Consider the following 22,428-nt stretch of genomic DNA (forward strand, 5'->3'; position numbering starts at 1 on the left):
TATACGAAAAAGGCAAGTTGCACAAACCACACAAACCGCACGCCGGCATTTGGTGACGATCACACGTCCGTCTGATGAGACAGCAGAATTCCGTTCAACAAGATGAAACAATATTATGCTCGGGAGACGTAAAAGGGGAAAAGAAAAAAGAAAAGAAAAAAAAGTGTGCGCGGTACAAAGATAGAACCCAGAAGCCAGGTGAGAAACTGAAAAGCAGCTTCTTACCGGGCCGGTGTGAGGGAGGGGGAAAAAAAAGGAGTGGGAGTTTGATGGAGTTTTCCGTAAGCCCAATAGCCTACCTTAGACACACTCAGGGTACCAGAAAACAGAAGGTCTCAGGATTCGAGTGATCCCACGTCATCCAGAGAGCCCCTAAACATCGACGCCCGCAATCTTCTCAACCCTGAATTCCGTGTGGCTGGCTGGAGCTCGGGGATGATCTCTGGTGGGCTAGAACTACCTTACGGGCCTTCCTATCCTCCAAGGGTTAGGTCGGGGTTGGTGGATGGATTGGAATGCACTCCCTTTCGGTCAACTTTTGTGCAGAAAGGCTGTGCAACGCAAGGCAACGCAACCATCGTGCCACCCACCACCAAACGCAACGCGTACCTGGGAATCGGTCAACCTTCATTCAGAAAACCAGTTCAAAACATTGTTCCAAGGCCGAAACATGTCAGGGGAAGCGGAAACGGCCGGCGTCGTACAGAGACCTCTTTGACTGACATTTGACCCCGACTTTTCCTAACAAGACTGACTTAACATGTTCCTCCTCTTTTGACTCAGACTCAAATCAAGTTTCGACTCGAACTCGACTGCTGATACGCTCCTCCCACGTGAACGAACAACTGCAAGCAGGAGAAAACGAGGAAATTGCGTGACGCAAACGTGACGAGAACGTGGCTCAACGTTCGCGGCAGGCAGCGCCAAGGGAGAGGACTCCCGTCAGTTGACTTTCGTCATGTGTTAGTGTTGGTCTTGTCGGAGCCCTTCCCTTATGTGGCGCAACTGATTACATCACGCAACAACTCTTCATAAATATGATGATGATCATCCTTTTCTTTTGTATAACGCTCTCTCATGCTGATTATGCTCGGTCGACATTTTCCTGTGGCTGTTCGCTCCGCGGTGGGGAGGAATCGATATAGCTTCGTACCCAAGATTATAACGCACTCGTAACTTCTGTCTGAAAATTCCACACGCGCTTAAATGTGGTTCCCTGACACAAACATTCCCATACATCATCTCCATATAACCATGTCTCGGGTTGGGGGCCTAGAAGCCTGTTCCACCTGCTCACCTGACCCCTTCAAGAATAACTCCCGCTGAACTGGGGTAACGGGTCGCCACCGGCCATCTGCGTATAGAAGGGGGGCTTGAGCATGTACCAGTCACCAGTATTGGGCGCGCAGACCATCCCACCCGTCGTGAACTCCAGAATGTCCTCAAGCATAGTGCCGAATCGCTGACCTTGGTTCTGCTGCACAGATGAATCGATGCTGACTGTCTCGGCATTGACATTAGCCATCGCAGCCTCATTTGATAGGGAGCCGGGAGTTGGCGGGAAACCCTGAGTCGGTGAGTGCTGTGGAATGCTTCCGGCATAGCCTTCATGACCGGCTTGCTGGTGGAATGCGGCGGCGTTGATGGCGGTAAATGACGACGCTTGGCGGGAATCTCTCCGGCTGTCCGAACCGCTTCCGCTGAGATGAGAATACTCGGGGCCCAAGGAAGAGCTCCTTTCCAATGTGCTAGCCCGCGATCCATCGGAGCCGTCGTAGGCTGTTGGCCGGTCGTCGTCCATGATGATGCCATTGCTCGTAATCTTGTCGGCCTTTGCCCTCCACTCTTCCAGTCCGCCGCCACCTCCTCCCAGTCGAATGGTCAGAGAACCATTTCCGCTCTTCTTCGAACCTCGATTTGTGTAGTCAGAGTAGACCTTGGTGAGATACCGATCAATGTCCTTGAAATACGTGACGTAATTGGAGGCCATGCTGGAGTAAGGTGCAACCTTGGTCAATGCTTGGAAAGCGATACTGGTGTTCCCCGTCTGCGTGTTATCAGACATGGCCCCCGAATTACGTTCTTCGATCTCCTGTTTGCTAACCATGTGATTTTGGGTGTCCATGTGAGGGTAGTGCCGTGCATATATTCCCACAAACGCTGCTTGCCAAATTGCGAATATGACTAGTGACGAATGAGGAAGCTTGTCTCGGCATGTCGAGATGAGGTCGATGATTTCCCTTCCAGCCTTGAAAACCTGCTCTGCGCTGCGCTCCCAGAAGTGGTTGGGAACAGTTTCGGGGTCAAAGGCGGGCTTGTCCAGAGGACCAACCGGCTCGGAACATTTGATGGCGATGAACGGGATGTATTCGCGATGCAGCATGATTTTGCATAAGGCACCCAGCATGTGAAGTGACACATACATGCTGTTGTCGTGTTTCCAGAAGTTCGAGCTAGACCAGGTGAACTCTTCCGGAAGGTGAGCGTAAAGGGCATCCACCTTCTTATTCAATTGATAGAAAGTCGACTCTTGGCCCCACGGTGGAAAGGATTCCGTATGGCGGCCGCCCGCGAAACTGTACTTGGTGATATCGCCCCAGAAATCTGCTAGTTGCACGAATCGACTCAAGACACTGTCATCGATTGGTGGCTCCATGCCATGTCCCACATGTCGTAAGAATCCGGTAGAGACATCTCGGCCTAGGTCGAAGGCGTGTTCAGTGCATGGCAGCTGGATTTGAAGATCGTCGGACCGAACCATAGAAACCCGATCAGATCCGCAGGATAGGAGACGATCCAGTATCAAGCAACTGAACATGGTACGACGCCTGATCTCCTGGTCTTTCCAAAAGTCGGAGGGTCGCTGGGCAGACTTACTTGACCGAAGAGACAAGGCCAGAGTTCTCTTGTCGCCCAAAGGCTTGTCTCCAGACCCCAATTTCAAGCCTTGAGCCATCTGTATGGCAACGCCAACATACATCCATGCAGCCAAGCCGCCATTCGGCTGACTCCATTTGTACAAGCCGAGCATGAGAAAAGCTTGAACGCGGACGACAGTAGCTGGTGTCAGAGCTGATTCGAGTTCTCCCAGTGCCTTTGTCAGAGCGTTTGCGAAGTACTCTGAGGCCATTGACGGCTCCGAACTGGGTAGAATACCGCGAGACTTGGAGTCCGCGACTTCGTCGTGTGTGATATACCCCACATGTTTAACCAAGTCGGGATGAAATCTCGCAGTAAGAGCTAGAATACCTAATAGAATCAGATTTGACTCGGTTGACGGCTTCTTGATGTCCTTGTCGTGAATGATGCCCTTGAGAGTTGGGAGATGCAAAAACGGGAGTTCGGTAGCGAAGTGCAGCTTATATATGTCGAAGAGTTGATGCCATAAGTCGACGGTAAGATAAGGTGCCGAAAGCACTTCCTGAGCAAGCGCGGCGACAGTACGTTCATCAGAGTACGTTGCAACTTCGAGCTTCTTCAATCGCTTACGGTCATGCCCGATTTCCCTTACCTGCTTCGGCGCAGTCGGAGCCTTTGATCGTTTCGCCGGAAGAGGTGTTGGATCAGGAAACTCGCACTTATGTCCTGCCTTGATGCATGTGTCGCAAGGTGACCCAGTGTTGTCGTTGTCGCATTTGATCTTGGATTTCCTGCATCTCAAACAAGCTATGCTGGATCTCATCGGCGGCCGCATGGCTCTAGAGGATCTTTTGGCACTCGAGCCTCCCGCCAAGATTGGCCTCAAGTCATCGTCGTCGGGCAGGACGGATGTGTGGAATCTGGCCCCTCCTGAAGCCTGCCTATCTTCGGACTCTGCTACTGCGGGGGGCGCGGAGGTTCTCTCCGATGGTGAAAAGGTTTCTAGATACCCCCTCTTCAGCGTGATGTGAGTAGAAGGCGCTGTGGGTGCGTCACGGGAGTCCGGAGCAGGAGAGAGTAAAGAATGAATAACAAGTTGGGAAGGCATTGTGACGGTTGGGTCTGCTACGGACCCGTGGAGCCAGCAAGGTGGACAGGCGACTGGGGGCATGGATGATAGAGAGGGTGAGATGCGCAGAGCTGAAAGGTATCAATGGCCAATACCTGTCGAGGTAAAGCTCAAAGTACTTCAGATAGCACAGTCGACTGGACACTGGCTGTTGACAGATCGCAACTGACAGGTTTCTGCTGCGAGTGGTACACGATGAGTTTCTAAGCGGGGTTAGGATTGCAAGATAGCCAAAGGACCTGTAGCTGAACAAACGTCTTCTTTCTGCTTTCTGGAATTGGAGAGCACAAGTTTTAGCGGTAGTTGGCGCCGAGAAGCCGAGGTCGGTCGATAATGTTGGGATGAAGAGAGTTGATCTGCTGGAAATGGCCAAGTGCAAAACGAGAAAACCAGTGATGGGGATTGGAAAGTCAAACGAGGTGGAGTGTGGCCAACTTAAACAAGAGCAATCACCCTACCGCTCACGTGCCCGCGATGCAGGCTAAGGAGGGTGGGAACGTGGTTTGTTTCTAGCCACTGTGTTGTCGGCCCCCGGATTGAGTGTATGCCCGTTTTCACAGGCTATCACTGCTTGCTCGCCCTTCTTCGCCTGTTTTTTCTCCTATTTAGCCGGCCTCTTCCGCTTCTCAATCAGGGACAACTCCCGGCATTTTTTTTTTTTTAAAGACCCTGAGATCAAGATGTTCTAATGTCTTTCCCGACGCCTTCGTCCAGGGCGCTGTGTTATCTATCTTCCCCTTCCATATTCATCCCACGATCTCCGACAAGAACACGCAATCGCGAACACCTGTTTTCGCTGACAGTAGAGCATATAGAAACCTTTAAGTACCGCTAGAGCTTTGATCTCGCGCTTTCAGCCCTTGACAGATCTAGGTGACTGCGGAGATGGGTGTCAGTCAGAAGCCTCAAGTTGTCTTTGAGGGCAATTTCACGCATTGATACCATCTCCACGCCCAGAATGCATTTAAGGAGTAGCCACCGTCCAATTGATTTTGATGCTAGAGGTCATCGTGATATTTCTCCGCATTAAATGATGACAGTTGATCAGAATAGCCGCGACGGAAGAAACCAGACAGGCATGAAAAATGAGTTAGAGAATGAATACCAACCAAATACGAGCAGTTGGTTTGCCTCTTCAAAGCCCACCGCCGCCTCTCCTCGTGCCTATATTCGTGTGTACCAAAATCTTCCTCAAAGCCTCACCGTCGCCGGAAATGTCTGGACGACATGAAATGTGAAATTCGATACGTCATTCAATTGAACTCGCCGAGTCAACAGCGATCTGTGCAGATTCGTCTTGCCTAGTTGATTATATATCTTGAAGCTCTCTGGAGGGTTGAGAATCAAGATAGACTTCCGTGGCAGAGTTGCAGAGGAGGTGCGGTTGCTCCGCTGCATTGTGGTGTATAGAGGGCATGCCAGTGGACACGTCGAGCTCTTCAAGATATTGAAAGTACTTCGCGGTGGCTGGTGTAGTCTCACAAGCTTCCTCATGACGCTGAGAGGCCCTCTCGAACACAGCCATAATATAGATCAGTGCTGCGGCTGACACCTTCCAGATCATAGAGAAAAGGGACACGAGGTGGTTCAGTTGGCCAGAAGGTCCTCGTATACTTTCTGGTTCACATCGGCGGGTGGAGCACTCTGGGAAGTGACTATCGAGATGGCAAGCTTCTCCACAGAGAGTACACGTATCTGTTGATCATCTTTGTCAGCAAGGCAACAAGCTGCGTAGGTCAGGGAGTTGTTACTTACGGCGCAAGAGGTGAAGCTTCAGGTGGCTCTCTCGCATGTAGGTCTCGTTACAGTGATGGCAATGAAACTTGCCACAGACATTCTTGACCGGATCGAATGTGCTCTTGGCATTGTAGGTGCGAGAGGTAGTGACAGCAGGGCAGCGAGAAGCGCTGCAAAGAAGGCTCCAGCAACCGTGGGAGCCGACGGCGTGCGTGGGCCGTTCGACCTCATCCATGCCATTGGACATAACACCGCCACAGCCATAGGGAGAGTTCTCATCGGGCTTGGGCATAACACTGTCAGTAGAGACAGGACGCAAGGCAGGAAGGACGTGTCCAGACGTGGGAACAGGCGCAGTGAGCCGCCGGAAAGAGGAAGCCATGGTGGTCTGGGCCGGGTGAGAATACCGGCCCATCTGCTGGCAAGAACCGCGGTGCTGCTGCTTTTGAGTCAGATATGACGACATGGTGGCCTGGAAGCTCGTGGTATTGGTACTCGTTGGAGTGTGAGGAGCATGAGGGTTGATGCCGTACACCCGCATCAGGACGGCAGATGGCTGCGGCCTCAAGGGCGGCAGAGTCTCGCGAGGCAGCGATGGGCTGTTTTGCTGCATTGGACGAGGCATAATGGCCGGTGGTGGCGGGCAGAGGACCGAAGTCGTGTTTATACCAGTGGTAGTGTACTGAGAAGCGTCAATGCTATCTGCGGCAGATCTGTTGATCTGTCGTCGCGAAGACACGCAGAGCTACTAAGACGGATTGTCACGCGTATACGAGATTTGCCGAGGGTCTCGTGTAAGTATATTGTAGGGCAATGCCAGTCAAGTCGTTGATTGAGTTGAAGTTTTTGCCGAAGACGGAAAGAGAGAAATTTGGGTGCGGTGATGTACTGTCGAGGAGTTAATGAGCATAAGCTTTCCCAGTGATGGTGTGAGGCTCCGGGTAATATCGCGTTGAATATTGTCTTGTGGAGGGTCAAAAATGAAAATTAGGCACCGATCCCCTTGTTTTCGCCGTTTTCCTAGCGCTTGAATCGAGCAAAAGAAAAAGAAGCCTCCACGCGAAACCCCGAAAATTAAATCTGCCGGGCATTTGGCGCCGCCGAAAGATGAATTGTGAGAATGGGTCATGTATGGGAGGGAAAGAAGTCTACCTCGCCAAGGTGGAGTCAAAGATGTGCCTCGTGGTGATTGTCAAGAATGGCCCCTTCGCGCGCCCGTGTGCGAGGCGGGGATGACAAAAGGGCAAGGAGCGCAGGGCGTGGTCACTTCTGAGTGGAGTAATGCTACAGAGACCTAGTTGAAATAGCAGAGCAGCACAGCTGAATGAAAATGGCCTGATTCCGTGAACCTCGTCCGTCTGTGTTGAAGGTTCAGCCACTCCATATCTCTGGCCGAACCCCACGCGGAAGAAAGACGAAGCGGTCAGAGTTGTTGCGAGCAGCACAGATCGACGAGGCAGGGATACAAGAGCTGTTTCCAGATAGATGACCGTGCAGTGCTCCATGGCCGACAAAAAGCGCAGATGTTCTCATGAGAGTTCCATTAGTTGAAGTCCCCACCTGGCTGCTCGCACTGCTCAGCGGATGGCAGGAGACGGCGTACTGGAGCAGGGGTGGACGAGTACCTGCTTGTATCGACCAGCCACGTCTGGTTTGTCGCCATACGAGGCTAGCGTGTGGGGAGTGCCCACCATGCGTACATACGTAGTAAGGTAGTAAGAGATGAGGTGGGCTCCGGGGTGTGTCGATTTCTCCCTGCTGATTCGGGGCGTGGACGCGAGTAGTGGTGAGGGGTGTGCGCCCGTTCCTCTGATCAGCCTGCTTGCTGCAGGGGGTGTGAACTTGAACGACTGGTGTCGGTATATAAGTCCGCCCATCCACCAGGGGCCCATTCTGAAGCGCGAATTACCTTCCAGATGGTGCCGATCCCTGTCGCGCGGGTCATTGGCCATTGCGACAGCATATCAAAATCGGCGAGCGTACTAAGGTGACAGCAGAGAGCAGGACTCGTAGTCGATGGTGCATCGAAACAGGATGTGGCGCTGGCTATCCTGTAATGCCCTCACGCCGCCGGATGAGCTTCCCCGGAGTATGGACTGTCCTCTAGCCAGTTGGTCGTCCGCCGGTTTCTGACGATCAGCGAGACGCTGATGCTCCTGCAGCGGCCGCCGCTTCAAAGCGGATAGCAGCTGATATTGCATTGGCATGCGCTCACGCTATCCGCGGGTGGAGACAGCGAGTTGCCCAACGCCGCTACTTCCGCCATCAACTGCCAGTTGACGGGACATGCTGCTGGGGACTTGTGTGACACCGCCCCTACCCAGATGCGCGATGGCCCTTTTTGCGGAACTTTCTGCGCCCTCGGAATGATTTTTTGATTCCCCTGATTACGTTCCTCATCGTCTGTCATCTGTAAGACTGCAGTCGTTTCGGTGGCCATTTTGGCTCTGTGTGTTCCGGTTACGATTCTCATGTGGTCTCTGCTCGGGATCAGTGTCCCAAGGGCCAAGTACGTGAGTGCAACCCAGATGCTTCCATGCGCAGCCCAGTCTAGACCTAGACACAAAATAGATGATGCTCAAATGTTCTCAGGTTAGATTGGTTACTCGTACCGCTTGCATCGTCATCCTGGAAGGCGTCGTGCTGGCGCTGGCCATTCGACTCGCGACATGGTGCCCGTCATACCTGCGATTGATACGTGTATCCGCCCTCACCAGTGGTGCGCTTGCTCAGCGGCTCCTTTTGGCATGCTTGAGACCATACAGAAGGACCGATACCACGGGTAGCCACTACGCAATGTGCGTTATCGCAATCATGATGTTCGGGATCTCAGGAATCAGCAATTCATCCATAGTACGTGTTCTTCAATCCTGCTGAACGCGCTCTAACCGACTAGTAGACCTTGCTTTTCAGCGCTCAAACGATGTCCATGGTAATTTTGGATACGTACTTGTGTCGAGGCGATAGAATTCTTGACTCTCCTCCAAATGTCGTGTGTTAACTCGTCGTCTGCAAGGCCTGTGACGACGGTTCATACACATGCTGAAAAGCCTGACGGTCCATACACTAGTCGGTGAATGTAAGAAAAACAAGGAGCATGAAGATGAGTCGAGGCGGGTGGTGACAAATTGGGATTGGGCGCGAAAGAAGAATGAATAGCCATTAGCGGGCTAGCTGGTCGAGGTTCCGGTCATAATCGACGCAGCTAGACTTTTGCGTTCTGCTAGATCACAAGTTTATTGCTCACTATGTCCTATCTTCATCTCTCAATACCGATGTTATCTGGTCGTAATATCGCCGCTCTCACCAAGGAACACGATATGCTCTCATACCGCCGTCAACCAAGTCTTGCTGCCGCTACGTCAAAGTTCCGCATCGAACCACGAGTTCGCACGGAATCGCCCGTCAGTCTTGTCATACTGCAACCACACGCCCGACTTGGCAATACGACAGCCAAGCCAGAGGCACCGGTCCATGCGCTCCTGCAACATCCAGCTAGTCAGTGGACCCGTCTTGTTGGTGTCTGCTCCGATTTTGGAGAACCATTCATCGGGGTAATATGTTTCAGTCCACAGAAACCCCCTCAGCGCAAAGTCCTCGGGCAGTGGCCGAGCATCCCGAGACGCGGAGTGCGGCAAGTCATCCGACTCAATCTTCTGGACGGATGAACATGATTCCATGGCGCTATTAAGACATAGGGAGATCTTCTTCCAGGGCATCTTCTCCTCCATATAGGCCATCGCGCCGGGGAACTGTGACATGTGGTGCAAGAACACCAGGGTGACATGCAGGTAGGGGTACGCCATCTCATCGCCAGTGAGGTCAAACACAGCTCTATGGGCACAGGAAAGAAACTCAAGCGCGTCGTTAAATCTTTGAGTTGGAACGGTTTGCCTCTCGTCGCAGTTTGGGGTGTCGCTGACTGCCATGTCTAATTCGTCTCCACGTCCTTGTTTGATGATCCTCATGATCGGGTTGCTCTCGCTACCGTACTCAAGTAGAGCGCAATGCAGGACGATGGATATGTGGTATCCATGCTCCGTCCACTGGCAAGCAGATGCAGCAAGGTGTCTAGTCAAGACTTCCGACTGGGCAATGAACTGATTATGGTCCTTCTCAGAGAACAGAAGACCGTGGGCGCGTACGAAGACAGTGGTGATATCCAAAGCTCCGGTCAACTCCTCATCGTGGAGAGGTACGGTGATAGCGACTGGAGGCTCCTGCTCCATACAACCGAGCTCGTCCGCGTCGTGAGTCGTGATATCAATCATCACCATGTCGGAATCCTCTAGATCGACTCGCAAGGCCACATCTATCATGTAGGCGGACTCCGGGTGGTCATGCTTCTCAATTCCGTCGTCTGCGCGACTCAGATCAAGAGATACGGCCATCTCGTTCGGCAACTCGATGTCAGGAGTCTCATTGAAGTCGTCCGAATTTGTGTTGACCACAGACGTTTCGAAGAACCCGTTCAGATTCCGTTCGAAGAACATCGCAAGGGAATCACGAGCGTCTAGGAACGGAACTCGTACACAGAGAGACTTTGTGTAGAAGAAAAGCTGCTTGAGAGTATTCGGTTTCGCACAGGCTGCTAGTCTGTGATAAAGACGGCCGATCGAAGGAGACATAAGACTAGCCTCAGAGTACCATTGACGTGTAGTTGATGTCCAGACTTCACGGTTCTCGAAGTGATCGTCTTCCATAGCGATCCTGGAGTCATCAGCAGGTAGCGACGCCGCAAAAGCCATGTTGCTCACCGGTATGCTCCCAGATCACCAAGATGTTCATTCCAAGCATATTCAAATCCTGGCGCCATTTGACATAGCAGGACCATGATGAAACACGCCAAATCGATGAAAGTATAAATATGGTCGCGTGATTCAGGCAAACAGCCGTTTAGTCTTATCAATAAGGGACTTATCCCCTTCTCCCACAAACGCGCGGGAATTGCATACTTGCTCGCAAGCTCACGCATTTTTGGACTAGCAGAGTCATCCTGCGTGGTTGACAAAAAGTCATAGTACTCACACAGAAGTGTATAATGACATGCGACAATGCCCTTCCATTGCTCATGACTGAGCACTGAGTCCGGTTGAGAATATTGAGTGGTGATGGCCTCGTAGCGTTCGTTCTCCGCCACCACAAGCCTATCATAAATGACTCGGACTTCGTCGATAGATGCAGTCTTCGTCTCGCTATATGTGGCGGTTGTGTTGTCGAGCATGCTGCCCGGGGGAGGCACGTGGTCAATTGCAGGCGACTTTCGATTTCGGCTGTGCTTCAGGTGGTCGAATTGATGCAAGTACCCGCCCGACCAATGGTACTCATGCAGGGCTTCCTTTACAGACCTCGTCACACGTTGATTGTTCATTGTGCGGAAGCTGACACTATGGTCAGTGCGGTCAGTTGATCGGCCACCTTCGGCTAGTAAATAGGTCATTGTCTGCTTCAGACAGTGCCGGGCTGAGTTGTGCAAATGGCGAGTGGTGCAAAACGACGAAGATTCCGACAGATGGGACCTGAACTCTGTTGGCAGTGCGGTTCGTTTGGTCTGGCACTTCGCCTCTTGGGAGACCAGAGCTTTTGCGTCGGAGGCAGTAGCGAGGTCTTTATAGGTACAATATGTACCCTAGTGGACACCTTGGGGGAGGAAAAGAACACAGGACGCAGCTGATCGGACTGAATCTGTGGTGCTCGGGCCGATCAACACCGGGTTACCATGACCCTAAAGTATGGTGTTAAGTAGGCAGCCGCGCGAGTTATAACGAATCACACACTTTACGGCGTCTCGAAGACGAACCTGATTAGTTTTCGTCGCCCAGGGGGTGGGGGGGCTATCGATCGCTAAGGCTCAGCTCCTAACCTAGCATGCGATTCAATGGAGTATGCTAGATCGTCTTATGTAGGGCCGGCACCTTTGAGCGAAGAATGAACATAACCCTGTAAACGAACTGGCCTTTTCCCTACGACATTGGCCAGGCAATCAGCGGCTTGGAGACGTACCTGATTGCATGACTGCTTTCCGGGCGTGGTAGGGGGGCACTAGTGGTTCCATAGCCAAGAGTTGACTCGGTTCAAATCAGGGCAGCTGCCTATAGCTGCGACGCACCCTGATCCTTGTCAGGGACAACAAACCAAGTTCTAAAAAGGCGATGTTGATGTCGCAGCGTGCTGGTCGCTCGTACACTTAGGGGGAAGCCATCCATGGACGAAAGTACTCTTCCCTATCCGTATACCTCCAGCATCCGTCTGCCTCGCCAACAAGCCCAGCAGGGATGCTTGCGGCTAGGCGTTCTGACTCTCAAGGCTTTGATCTTAGCCCTCGAAGATGTCATGCCGGTGCAATGCCCGAGTGTGCGCGCTTGTGACGCCGTACTCCTGAGTCAAGCCCGAAGCCTCGACCCTTTGTGATCAGAAAGCAGTGGCCAGGCGGGCGCGTGCTAAATTAGCCCAACGCCCACGGCCCCTGCCGCTTGACCCGAGCACCGCGCGCACGCTGTGTGTGAACAAACGGGAACACATCTGTACTGTATGTCGTGCGTTTGTTCGTCCGTTATTCTGGCAGGTAACGCGTTCATCCGTTACAAGCTCTTATGAAGCGGCTAATCAGAGTATACTTGGTCTATAGGGGTAAGTTCAACCTCCCTACCAGGTAGCGTGGGTCTGGCCAGGGTAGAGCAGTGACTCTAAATGGCCATATTTATGTTCGACGTGCACAAGAATCTCGAAAGTAATACTGCTGATGTAATCTCGAGAAGCACGGGCGAAGATACCTGACAGGGAGGTTAAACTTTGGCCTGATACCGTAGTAGCCTAACATTCATTCCCCCCTCTCTTGGGAAAGGTGCTCATTGTGAGTTTCGTCAAGGCCTGCCCATCAGAAACTAGAGTTGCTGATTTCGTGGTTGTGATCGTCCTACGTAACACTGTTATGAAAGGGGCCGTTCAAAGTCATCAGCAGACGGTCATTTTGACCATGGCGTTGGCTCCAATAAAGATCGATTGGCACAAAACAGAAATGCTTGCGAACTCGGGATGGACTGATTGATGACTGAGCTCCCTGTCAGGGTTGACGATGACCGTTTTTGGTCACTCCGGCTTTCGCTAGGCGGAATCAGCTTGCACCGCGGCGGCGGAGGGCTCTCTGTCAGGACTTGCCGTAATCAAGTCATCAAGATTCTGAAAAACTCAGGGCCCACAGCTTGGGTATGGCCTGTCAGCCGGGTGGGGTGGGACGGGGTGGGACTGAGTGGGTGGGTGTGGCATTGGTATATCCGTATGTAATGGGTGCTCAGGGGTTATGCTGCGTAAAACCGCGGCCATGCACACCCCCTGGATAACTGCGTACCGTTCTATGCGCACTTGCACGCCCCAGTGTCTGATGGCCACTGACACCGGGGCGTGCAAGGCACGTTTCCATGTGCACCCATGCTATGTACTCTTGGTGTACGACCGAAACCCTTTCGCCCTATGGTCTAACACCATTTCCAGTATGGTGGACCCACCTCGACGATTTCATTACCCACAAGCTTGTCGGGCACTGACCAATGATCGTAGCTCCCTGTGCACAGTTAACAAGCTCCAACGCCTCATCCCTCGTGCCCCACAAGTTTTCTTAAGTGGTCCATCACGTCTGCTTGACGATGTTTGTCGTCGCGTAACCACGCCAAATAATGCAACATTGGCAGATGTTAGTCCAGCACCAACCAAACAGAATCTAACCTAACAGAGCTGCCATGAATTAGCTCTTCACTGGTGATCCTTGGGATTTGCAGGAACCTGACAATCGGGAAGGCTAGCTTCTCCTTGTCGAAGCGAAGTGTATGCCAGAGGCCATACCACTCGTACGCCGTAGGACTTGGCAGACGTATACCAAGGCAACAACAGCGCGGCATAGCTAAAGAAATACAGATGCTCTCAGGTCAAAGAGAGAAGAGACAGCGCGGTGAGTAACCCGAGGAGTATATGCGTACAGCGCCGTGGACAAGCCGAGAGACGCTTGCTGGCGACACAACGCTGCCGGATGGTAGCACACCCAATGCTCTGCTATCATAGAGCTTATCGACATTTTTGACGCGACCACCTCGGAACACTTGTCTTTCGGTTCGGAATTGATGGCGTGGCGGAGGCTTCAATGCTGTCTGCAGGAGGTACCCGGCTCCAGTATCTCCTTCGATACCCTTCTTGATATTTCTGGAGAGATGACACCATCACCATCAATCACGGCAAGGACGAAAGAAGTAGATTTCTGTTTGGCAGAATCGCATATTGCTTTAGCGTTGAACAACTCCATGGTCAAGTCTTGAAGGCGAGTTCTATTCAAAAGACCGAAAGAGGGAGGGGGAACTGAATCCCAACCACGGCTGGTCCGCAGTTGTGGTTCGCCACACGCCCACCCGCTGTCAACCGCCTCGTCGTTGCCTTCGCCCAGGAAGGCTCGCAACATAGGATGTCATAAAGGATTCAGATAATCTCCGCTTGGAGACTTGAGCTTCAGTACTTAATTAATCGCAGACCAACGGCATTGCGCTCCAGCAGAACAGCGAAGTTTCCATGGCATAGAGGTTATCTAGGGCGTTCTTGTTCCATCTTGCTGTGGATACCGGGATAAGGAACAAGAGTGAGCCTCCCAGGATCGAGTACTTTCCAGACAAGCAGCAATTTCGTTCGTTCCCTGCCGCGGCAATACACAATTGGTCAATCAAAGCTGGAATAGACCGCAATCGACCTTGGGCTGTGGAAGCCGCCTCTGGCTTATTCTGGCCGGGGGTCAGAGAAGGCAACCTGTCAGGGGTTTGCGCGTTGTTGGCAGCCAACCGCATGGTTGGGTTGGTTTGGGGTTGCTATCCAGTGTGTTGTTGGTGCTCTACCACACACGGCCCCTGTTGCGACGCAATAGCCACCCAATTTGGGTTGCTCGGCAGGTGAGCAGGCGGTATCGACCCCCTCGCCCACAAGGGTCCGGGGTGCGTCGCGACTTCCAGGCTCCGTGTTCTCTGTACCTCGTGGCGTGCAGAAGGGCGTTCCACTCGACATGCAGCCTAGCGATACACCCTGGCACACTGGTTTCTCGATGCTACATTCCGTTTTACTGGTAGGGCGAGCCGCGAGTGACCCTTTTCAGCCTTTGCTGAAGATCAAGATAATTACCGTAGTGAATTACCCCCCCCTCGCTCCCCCTTCTGCCACCCATTGAGTCATTCCAGTGAAGGTCGTACACACCGCTTAACGCTGTTCACTTAGATCCTGGTATAGGCTTCACCTAGGAGAGTGACAACGGTGCCGTTGGATTCAAAGCCGACGCAGCTGAGTCTGGACAACATGGGGTTGCCTCAACTGATGAGTCAGTGGCGCTGGGATTATGCAGGCATATGGGCATGTGGAAGGACCACGTCAGGAGGTGCCTGGAAACGAACTTTGGGACTAGTCCGCCATTTGCAGACGTGTATCTGCCATGACAATTTTTGGAAATACTGCACGCCAAGGAGATCATTGGCCAGCCTTGTTTCGAATGAACGTGCAACGGGATCGAAGGATTTGCAGCCGGCGTGGTTGCAAATTAAACACCCGGAGACATACCCTGGTTTTGGGCCATCGGACCGCTGGCAAAGTGACTGAATCGGCCTGTCGTTAATACAAAAACACCCACGGAATCTACTTTTTTTTTCTCTTCGTCTAGCCACCTAGTGTAGGTCTTCTTCCATTTCCTGGCTTCTCAAGTGATGGAAGACATAATGAAGTCATTTCCCTCCACCAAGGATTGTAAAGAGGTCCTTTGGGACTACTTTGCGTAAGAAATCAGCGAAGTCAAGTTACGTTCATACTTTGCTGACAAACTGCTTAAACTAGCTATCACATAAAGGAGGCGTTTTTTGGTTCGCAGATCACCGTGGAACGTACGGTCAAAGCCGCCGGCCTTCTCGCAGTTGACGGACCGGGTGAAAGATCGATGTTTCGAGACTTAGCAGCCAACTTTCGCGATCTTGGCCTCTGCTATCATGCAAAAGTCACTTGTACCATGATTTTAAGGGACCAGCTCGCGAGACCCAACGTCAAGGACCCCTCGGTTTGGGACACCGTCACCATCCTGGGTCTAGTTTTCACTGATGAGATGCACTGGAGCTCTGCGGAGGCTCTATGCAATGAGGTTCTAAAGTACGGACAAGCCAACTCGATCGTGGTCGGGAACGCGCATAATATTCTCGGTTACGTATACAGGGGAATGCTTCGTAACGATCTCTCGAAAGAACATTTCCTTCATGCGCTACGCATCATGGAACTGCAGCAATCACCAGACCATCGACGGGTTCTTGGTATCAAAGCCAACCTTGCCTCGCTTACCTTGCTTGAGGTCAAAGGAGAAGCGCTTGAGGTGGCAGAGAAAGAGCTGGAAGAAATTGTGGAAACGTCCGCAGCGCGGTATGGCATGAACAATGGTTGGACACTGTTATTCTCCAAAATCCTCGGGGACCATTACGCATCGAGGGTCTGGAGCGGCGAGTGGCGCGCAGTCAATTCAGCAGAAGAGCAACTTTCTCGGGCTTACGAAGGCTATCGGGAGTTATTGGGCGAAGCGCATAAGGTGACTCGCGAGGTAGCCTTCAAGCTTCGCAAGATTCGTATCATCAGGATAGTCTGTCTCGGTTTGTAGTAAGATCTACCGGGGAGGTCAGAACCCCCATCGCGAGTGGACGGACGGGCTGAAACGGTCGTCAGAAACTGTGCCTAGTTCTGTGCGGTGCTTACCCTTTTGCGTGGATCTTTGACGGCATCGCCTACCTGCCTTGCCGAAGATAGGCGGTGGTATCTAGCTAGAGTAGAGTTATTGTGACAGAACCTTTATAATTGATTGCTTCGCTGGCAGAACTGGCTCCGATTCGACGTATACAGCTTAATTCGGCGCCTCCATCCGAATTCCGCACTTCAAAAGCTGCGGTGTCCGTCCTACCCAATGTAGAGAATGGGATCGTGAGTCCATGAACCTGCCTTGATCTAGCCATGACACCCCGTGATTCTGTGGTCAACGATGAAGAGTGACTCGACTGTCGGCCTCGACCTTCAGTTCTAGCGCCGCTTCCGCGTCACGATCCGATTTGAGCGGCGGTGTGGATTCATAGCCTTACTTGCGTCGGACTGACAGTCTGGTCATTGCCGCTCGACGGAAGGAAGGATTCGACCCTCCAAAAACTCGATTTAGACCTTCTTCTACGGCATTAGCCAGACAATCAGCGGCTTGGAGACGTGCCAAGTAGGAGCGGCCTGAAGGACGGCCCTGGGCCAGGCCTCGGAACAGGGAGCGATTCCTTGTCAACTTCACGAAGCCCTGACACCCTCCCAAAGGTATCATGCGTTCTGGCGGCCGTAGTCACCCAGCGGTGTTCATCACATAGTGCGGTTAACGTAGGGATAAGGAAGGGGAGAAGCTTCCCGGGATCAAGCACTCTCCAAGACAGGCAGTGGTTTCGCGTGTTTTCCGCTGCAGCGACACTTGACAGGTCGACTACAGCGGAGCTGCACAGAAGAGGTAGCTGATCTGGGGAAGATTAATCTCTCACGGGCTGTAAAGAAGCCGCCGGATCCCGGCAGGCTCGTTCCGGCGGAGGGCAGGGAAGGTGACCTGATAGGGATTTGCGCGTCGCTGGCAAACAACCACATGATTGGGTTCGATCGGGGCTCGCTTGGCAGTGTGTGATTGGTGGTCTGCCGTGCGCGGCAGCCCCTGTTGCGGCGCCAAAGCCACCCAATTTGGGGTGCTTGGAAGGCGAGCAGGCGGTACCAGCACCCTTGTCCGCGGAAAGTCGGGGGCGTGTCGCGACTTCCAAACTCAGTGCCCCGTACACTGTATTACTTGGTCGTGTGTTTAAGGACGCCCCACTCGGCTCCAGTAGAAGGATTAACCCCAGCACACCGGCCTTACGATACCCCATTTCCTCTCTTTGGTGGGTACAGTCGGACGCCAGAATGGACGGCATTCAGGCCCGGTAACGACCTTGTTGCTGCACCTTCCTCGGCTCGAGGACGACCCGCGTTCGATTATGCTGCGTGCACCAAGTGATGACTGAACGGGTGATCCCTCTAAGATTTGGTCCATCTTGGCCTTACATCGATTATTCTTCAGACTAGATTACGAATTAGGAGTGCTCAACAAGCCAATGATCGCACACCTTGTTTCGATAGTAGTCCAGCTCTTATAAGTGCTGATTGGACGATATGCACATCGTCCAACTCCACAATTGCAACATTGCTCATTTTTAAGGGCCTGCCCTCCCCAGGCGCACCGGCACTATCGTTATGCATCAGTTGTGGCCGATAAACACTGCGTCTCGAGCGACTCACGCATGTCCAGAGGGATACCTTTGGCTTCAAAGGTCTTAGACTCTTGGATTGTCCAAGTAATAGGGCAGACAGCTGGTCGAATATGTGACATTGTGCATTGCGAGGGTGCTTTCCAGCCCGGCCTTTTTGCGGCCTCATGCGGACCTAGCCGTAGAGCGTCATAATAGAACGCCTCTAGCGTCGGAAAGCGATGCCCACAAGACCCGATTGATAGAGAAAAAGACCTAGCAGCTTGACATGCGCTGGGTCATTTTGCTGCGCATCCCGCCACTTCCCTTGCTGCTCGACTCGGCTTTGGTCATCTATGGTGATCAATGTTAGCATGCGAACATCAGAAGGCGCTGGTTCAGTCGCATTGACTCTACATGAGGCTTCAGGCCCAGCCAAAATTGAGTCCCGGGAGGGTGGCAAGGAATATCGCAGGGACGCAAATCTGACAGTTCACGAAGGAATCATTTGAAAGTACACTCAGCAGATGTCGAGTCAACATGATGTAACTAGAGTTTTTAGAAAGAAATCCGCGAGATTGATCAGCTTCCTGGCAGACTAATTTCCGTTATATACCAAGCGGAGCCCCGTAGATGTTGTCTGTTTCGGACGTAGCTCGAAGTCTAGCTGGGTGACATTCTTGCAGCGGACACAGACAATCGTCGACCGGCCCTTTCCTACAATCAATACTCCCTTTATATCCCATTGATCCGGAGGAAGGGCTCTTTCAGGCTTCTTCGCGAGGTGAACTCTGTACTCCGTAGTAATTTTTATGATGCTCGTCGGATCGCCCTCGTCTTCGAAGCAGCACCCATTGATGACCATTGTTCCAGACGGCACTGTACCAGACTTCAGTGTTGTACAGCAGCATGATGGAGTTTTGTTCTCTTCCGCAGGTCTGGTAGTCGAAGCAGGGTACTCCCAGCCTTCGTTTGAGCTTCCCTTGGCTGCATTCAGCTGCTCTCCCTTTCCTCCGTTCGTGGTGGCCTGGTGATCGACGACCTCGTTCCGATGAGCTGCTGTATTGCCGTCGAGCGCTCTCGAAACACAGCCACTGTCGACACGGGTATCGTCTGAATCGTCGGATTCGCCATCACGCGAAGGAACATCCTCTGCGTCTAGGGCGGACTTGGGCAGAGCTGGTATGTCCAGCTCATCATTCGGGCTGGATACCGTCTAGGTGTTTGTCAGCATGACGAAACAAAACTGAAAGTCCCAACTTACATCAAGACTTCGGTTGCTGTTGAGTCTCTCTGGGGGGCCATAGTCAATACGAACGTCCCCGTTGTATTGGTTGCCGCCATTATTGACGAGATTGGAGTAGATAACGGGACCTGGCACCATCCCCGGAGTTGTCGCCTGACTCAACCAAGCTCCAGCAGGCAAGGGCGCAGTCGTGACCTGTGTTTGCGCAATGTTCGTATTCAACGCGTCGTCAGTGATAGCCAATTCAAGGAGCCGTAGACTCCGCTCCGAATCAGCCTTTGCGTTGCCATGCTTCCCCAAGTCCCCCCCTCTTCTTGGGCTCGTTCCGGGATTGACATGAAGTGTCTTGCTTGCTGGTGCCTCGGAAATCATTAGTATCTATGCTATACTCAGAAGTCTCGACTTACTTGAGAAGGTGGAGCTTCGTGATGTGTCCAAGTAATTTTTCCTTTCTCTACTCTTATATAGGTTCCACCGTTCACTTGTATCGCAAACCGTCCTGCGCCGGCTTCCGCAGACGCATGCGAAGAGCCTTTTGCGTTGGTACCATGCCCGGCCTCGGTTTCTTCAGCTGAAGGGACCAACATGATCTGTCTTGTGCAGTGACTGTACCGACTGGCATCAATAGATGATTTACTGTGTTCTGGGGGGATACCAGAGCAATTTATGGCCCAAGGGCCCGCCTAGTTTCGATGCTTTTTGCCTGATAGCAACATAACATGTTGGCTAGCGTAAAATTCTGACATCGCTAGCAGGCCGCTTTGCTCTCTCTGTGTTTCTCATGAGCGGAGAAGGGCGCTAAGAAGCCTCACTTTTGCCACCTTACCTAGACGAGACATGACCATATGCTGGCCAAGCCTTCGCGGCTGGGGCAAAGTGTAAGAGTGCTGGTGCATCTATTGTGCGTGGACGGTGCTGATAGGGCACATGGGTTTGAGTCACCTATTACATGCCAAACAGACTCGTTGACTTTACCTTATCTAGCGGTGAAGGTGATGATGGAGAGACGTAAGTGAATCCTATTGACCTAGCGAGCGGCCCTTAACATTTCTCATCCACTCCGTTGCAGAAACAACGAAGCAGTGCAGATTTTCGAGCCAGCATACAGTTAAATATATCTCTTGGGCTCCACACCTTGACCAAACCAACTGCACTACTTATTAGCTGCCAGCTCACAATGCACCTGAGACAGGCTGGCAGCCTAAGTGCGGTCGGTTGTGGACTGAGAATGCGATACAAGCACTCCCTCTCATTTGAGCTCTGGAACTGCTTTGCGAGAGGGAGAACTTCCTGTCGCTGCTCGGTAAAGTAAAGTATGTTCGCGTCTGTGTTGGTCTTCTCCTCAATTACGTCTATTTGTCGAGTAATTTCGACACTGACGAGATGAACGAGATTCGCCGCGGGTGTGGCGTATATTTGCAAGATTACGACGAATTGGATATTGACGGGCTGATTTGCAGGCTTGACTTTCGCAATCGAGGGTGCTTCGTGTGAGCTTTGGCGTGTCTTCGATGTCTGCGCCGACCCCTGTATTGCAGAGGTAGCCCATCTCGCTGTTGACACACAAATCCTCGAAAGCCCCCTGGTTGCCAAGCCCCAGGTCATAACAACTAGACCCGAAAATTCATCATGAATGTGACATTCAGCAGCCGCTCGGTGCAAGAAAGAGCTTTCCGACATGTTATGTTGTTGCCTACGTCAAATGGTTCGATCACTTATGCCTGTCAATGCCCTGGCTAGTTATTGCTCGGCTGGCTAGTCATGTCGCCAGCCTTGGTGACCCTGACCTCCCTCCAATCACCTTGAGCATGAAAGTTACGGACTGATTCCGTGTCGACCTAGCAACGTTACTTACTTACCCTTGTGTGAAGCATTTTGCGTATGTACTCGTGTCATGCACACCTACGAATCAGCCTCGAACGCGGGACGACTGGGCGAAGAGATATCAAAAACGCGGTCAAGTAGCCAGCAATACACGCCCAGGCCTCGGATCAGCGCACTGAACTTCGACCCCATTGATCGTATCTGTACGCCCGCCTTGCGCTCATGTGGGTCTGCGCCTGTCGAAATCCGAAATCTGCCATCATGACTTGTCACATTCGTCGCGCGTTTGCTCTCTCGTGCTCTATGGTGCCTATAATCAGAGTAGTGACTTTGAGATAGTTTTTCTAATGCGGACCGCGGCCTTGTATGCACTTGCAGTGCGCTACCAGCCACATCGAGATCAGCATGGCATGGGTGGGTCACTCAGGTGGTGTTCAGCGACAAGTACACCCTTATCACCGAGCCGGACTTTGGTCCTCGGGCCGGTCTTGTCCCATCAAATGCTCTCGGAACGGGGTGGGTCCCGGGACAATACGTCCACGGTTCCGTATGCTTCTTTTTTAGTCCCAAAATCGGTCGGACGTTTGAAGACTGGCGCTTGAGCGGTGCTTCGTTATGAGATCCCGCAAGAAAGAATTCTCACTAGTAACCGTAAGTCAACGACGCTACCCAAACCTGGAAGGCGGCCTTGGCGACGACCGCTTTCCCGTTGACGCAGTCAGTCTTAATGTCCTTATGTTGAGTCCTCGAGCCAACGCCATGCCATGTTTCTTAGCGAAAGTCCAAGTACTGATCCGTACGGTGATAGATTCTTATTTGGCAGTGGAGGATAACAGCGACAAGGGAACCTCCATCCTGGGTTCTTTCAGGTTGAGAGCATCTTACATCTATGCATGAGAGGCGAGAAAGGATAACTTCAGTCGGCAGTCTGATTCTCCTCCTCGGAGTTCCGATTCTCCATACATGACTTGCGCTTGCCTCTTACGTGAAGGCGCTTGTTGACGGAAGGCGACCTCAGCTCGGGAAACACCTCGCATGGCACGCTTTTGGGTGTTGACCAACAAGCCGCTGGACCACGGATATCACGAGGTGACGGGACCGCAAATGGCTTAGATCAATCGAGATCGCTCGAATCAAGCTAATGAACAGGAAGAGGAACAAACCATATCAGACGGCCGGAGAACTACGACTACGCTTCTGATCGCACTCGCAGAAATCTACCTACAATATTCTGATACGTTTTCCTGCCTACTATCAACCTCAGCACCGCCTCGCACTCTTGAGACCTGAACTAACCAAGAACATCACATCATGGCATGGTTGATCAGTCCTCGGTGAACTCGGCTCGT

General features: G+C 52.3%; 4 protein-coding genes across 4 annotated transcripts; 1 reads left to right on the plus strand and 3 right to left on the minus strand.

The window, feature by feature from the left end:
* Positions 1-1,066: 1,066 nt before the first annotated feature.
* On the minus strand, positions 1,067-7,237 carry HER10_EVM0004680 (fungal specific transcription factor). Its single transcript, XM_035474316.1, has one exon. It carries the CDS (start codon positions 4,028-4,030, stop codon positions 1,307-1,309), a length of 2,724 nt encoding a protein of 907 aa, XP_035325723.1. The 5' UTR covers positions 4,031-7,237; the 3' UTR covers positions 1,067-1,306.
* Positions 7,238-9,087: 1,850 nt separating this feature from the next.
* HER10_EVM0001611 (uncharacterized protein) lies at positions 9,088-10,700 on the minus strand (the record flags this gene model as incomplete). The annotated part of the gene is made up of 2 exons (XM_035471355.1): positions 9,088-10,435; positions 10,483-10,700. 2 exons carry the CDS (start codon positions 10,698-10,700, stop codon positions 9,088-9,090), a joined length of 1,566 nt encoding a protein of 521 aa, XP_035325698.1.
* Positions 10,701-15,415: 4,715 nt separating this feature from the next.
* On the plus strand, positions 15,416-16,589 carry HER10_EVM0008511 (uncharacterized protein). The gene is made up of 2 exons (XM_035478029.1): positions 15,416-15,515; positions 15,575-16,589. The coding sequence occupies exons 1-2, from the start codon at positions 15,448-15,450 to the stop codon at positions 16,374-16,376; spliced, it is 870 nt and encodes a 289-aa protein (XP_035325737.1). The 5' UTR covers positions 15,416-15,447; the 3' UTR covers positions 16,377-16,589.
* Positions 16,590-18,607: 2,018 nt separating this feature from the next.
* On the minus strand, positions 18,608-20,804 carry HER10_EVM0002315 (uncharacterized protein; the record flags this gene model as incomplete). Its single annotated transcript, XM_035472032.1, has 4 exons — positions 18,608-19,225; positions 19,274-19,615; positions 19,663-19,898; positions 20,606-20,804. 4 exons carry the CDS (start codon positions 20,802-20,804, stop codon positions 18,608-18,610), a joined length of 1,395 nt encoding a protein of 464 aa, XP_035325708.1.
* Between the last annotated feature and the right edge of the window lie 1,624 nt (positions 20,805-22,428).

This window comes from Colletotrichum scovillei (assembly GCF_011075155.1).
Source record: "Colletotrichum scovillei strain TJNH1 chromosome Unknown Contig00015, whole genome shotgun sequence".
NCBI lineage: Eukaryota > Fungi > Ascomycota > Sordariomycetes > Glomerellales > Glomerellaceae > Colletotrichum > Colletotrichum scovillei.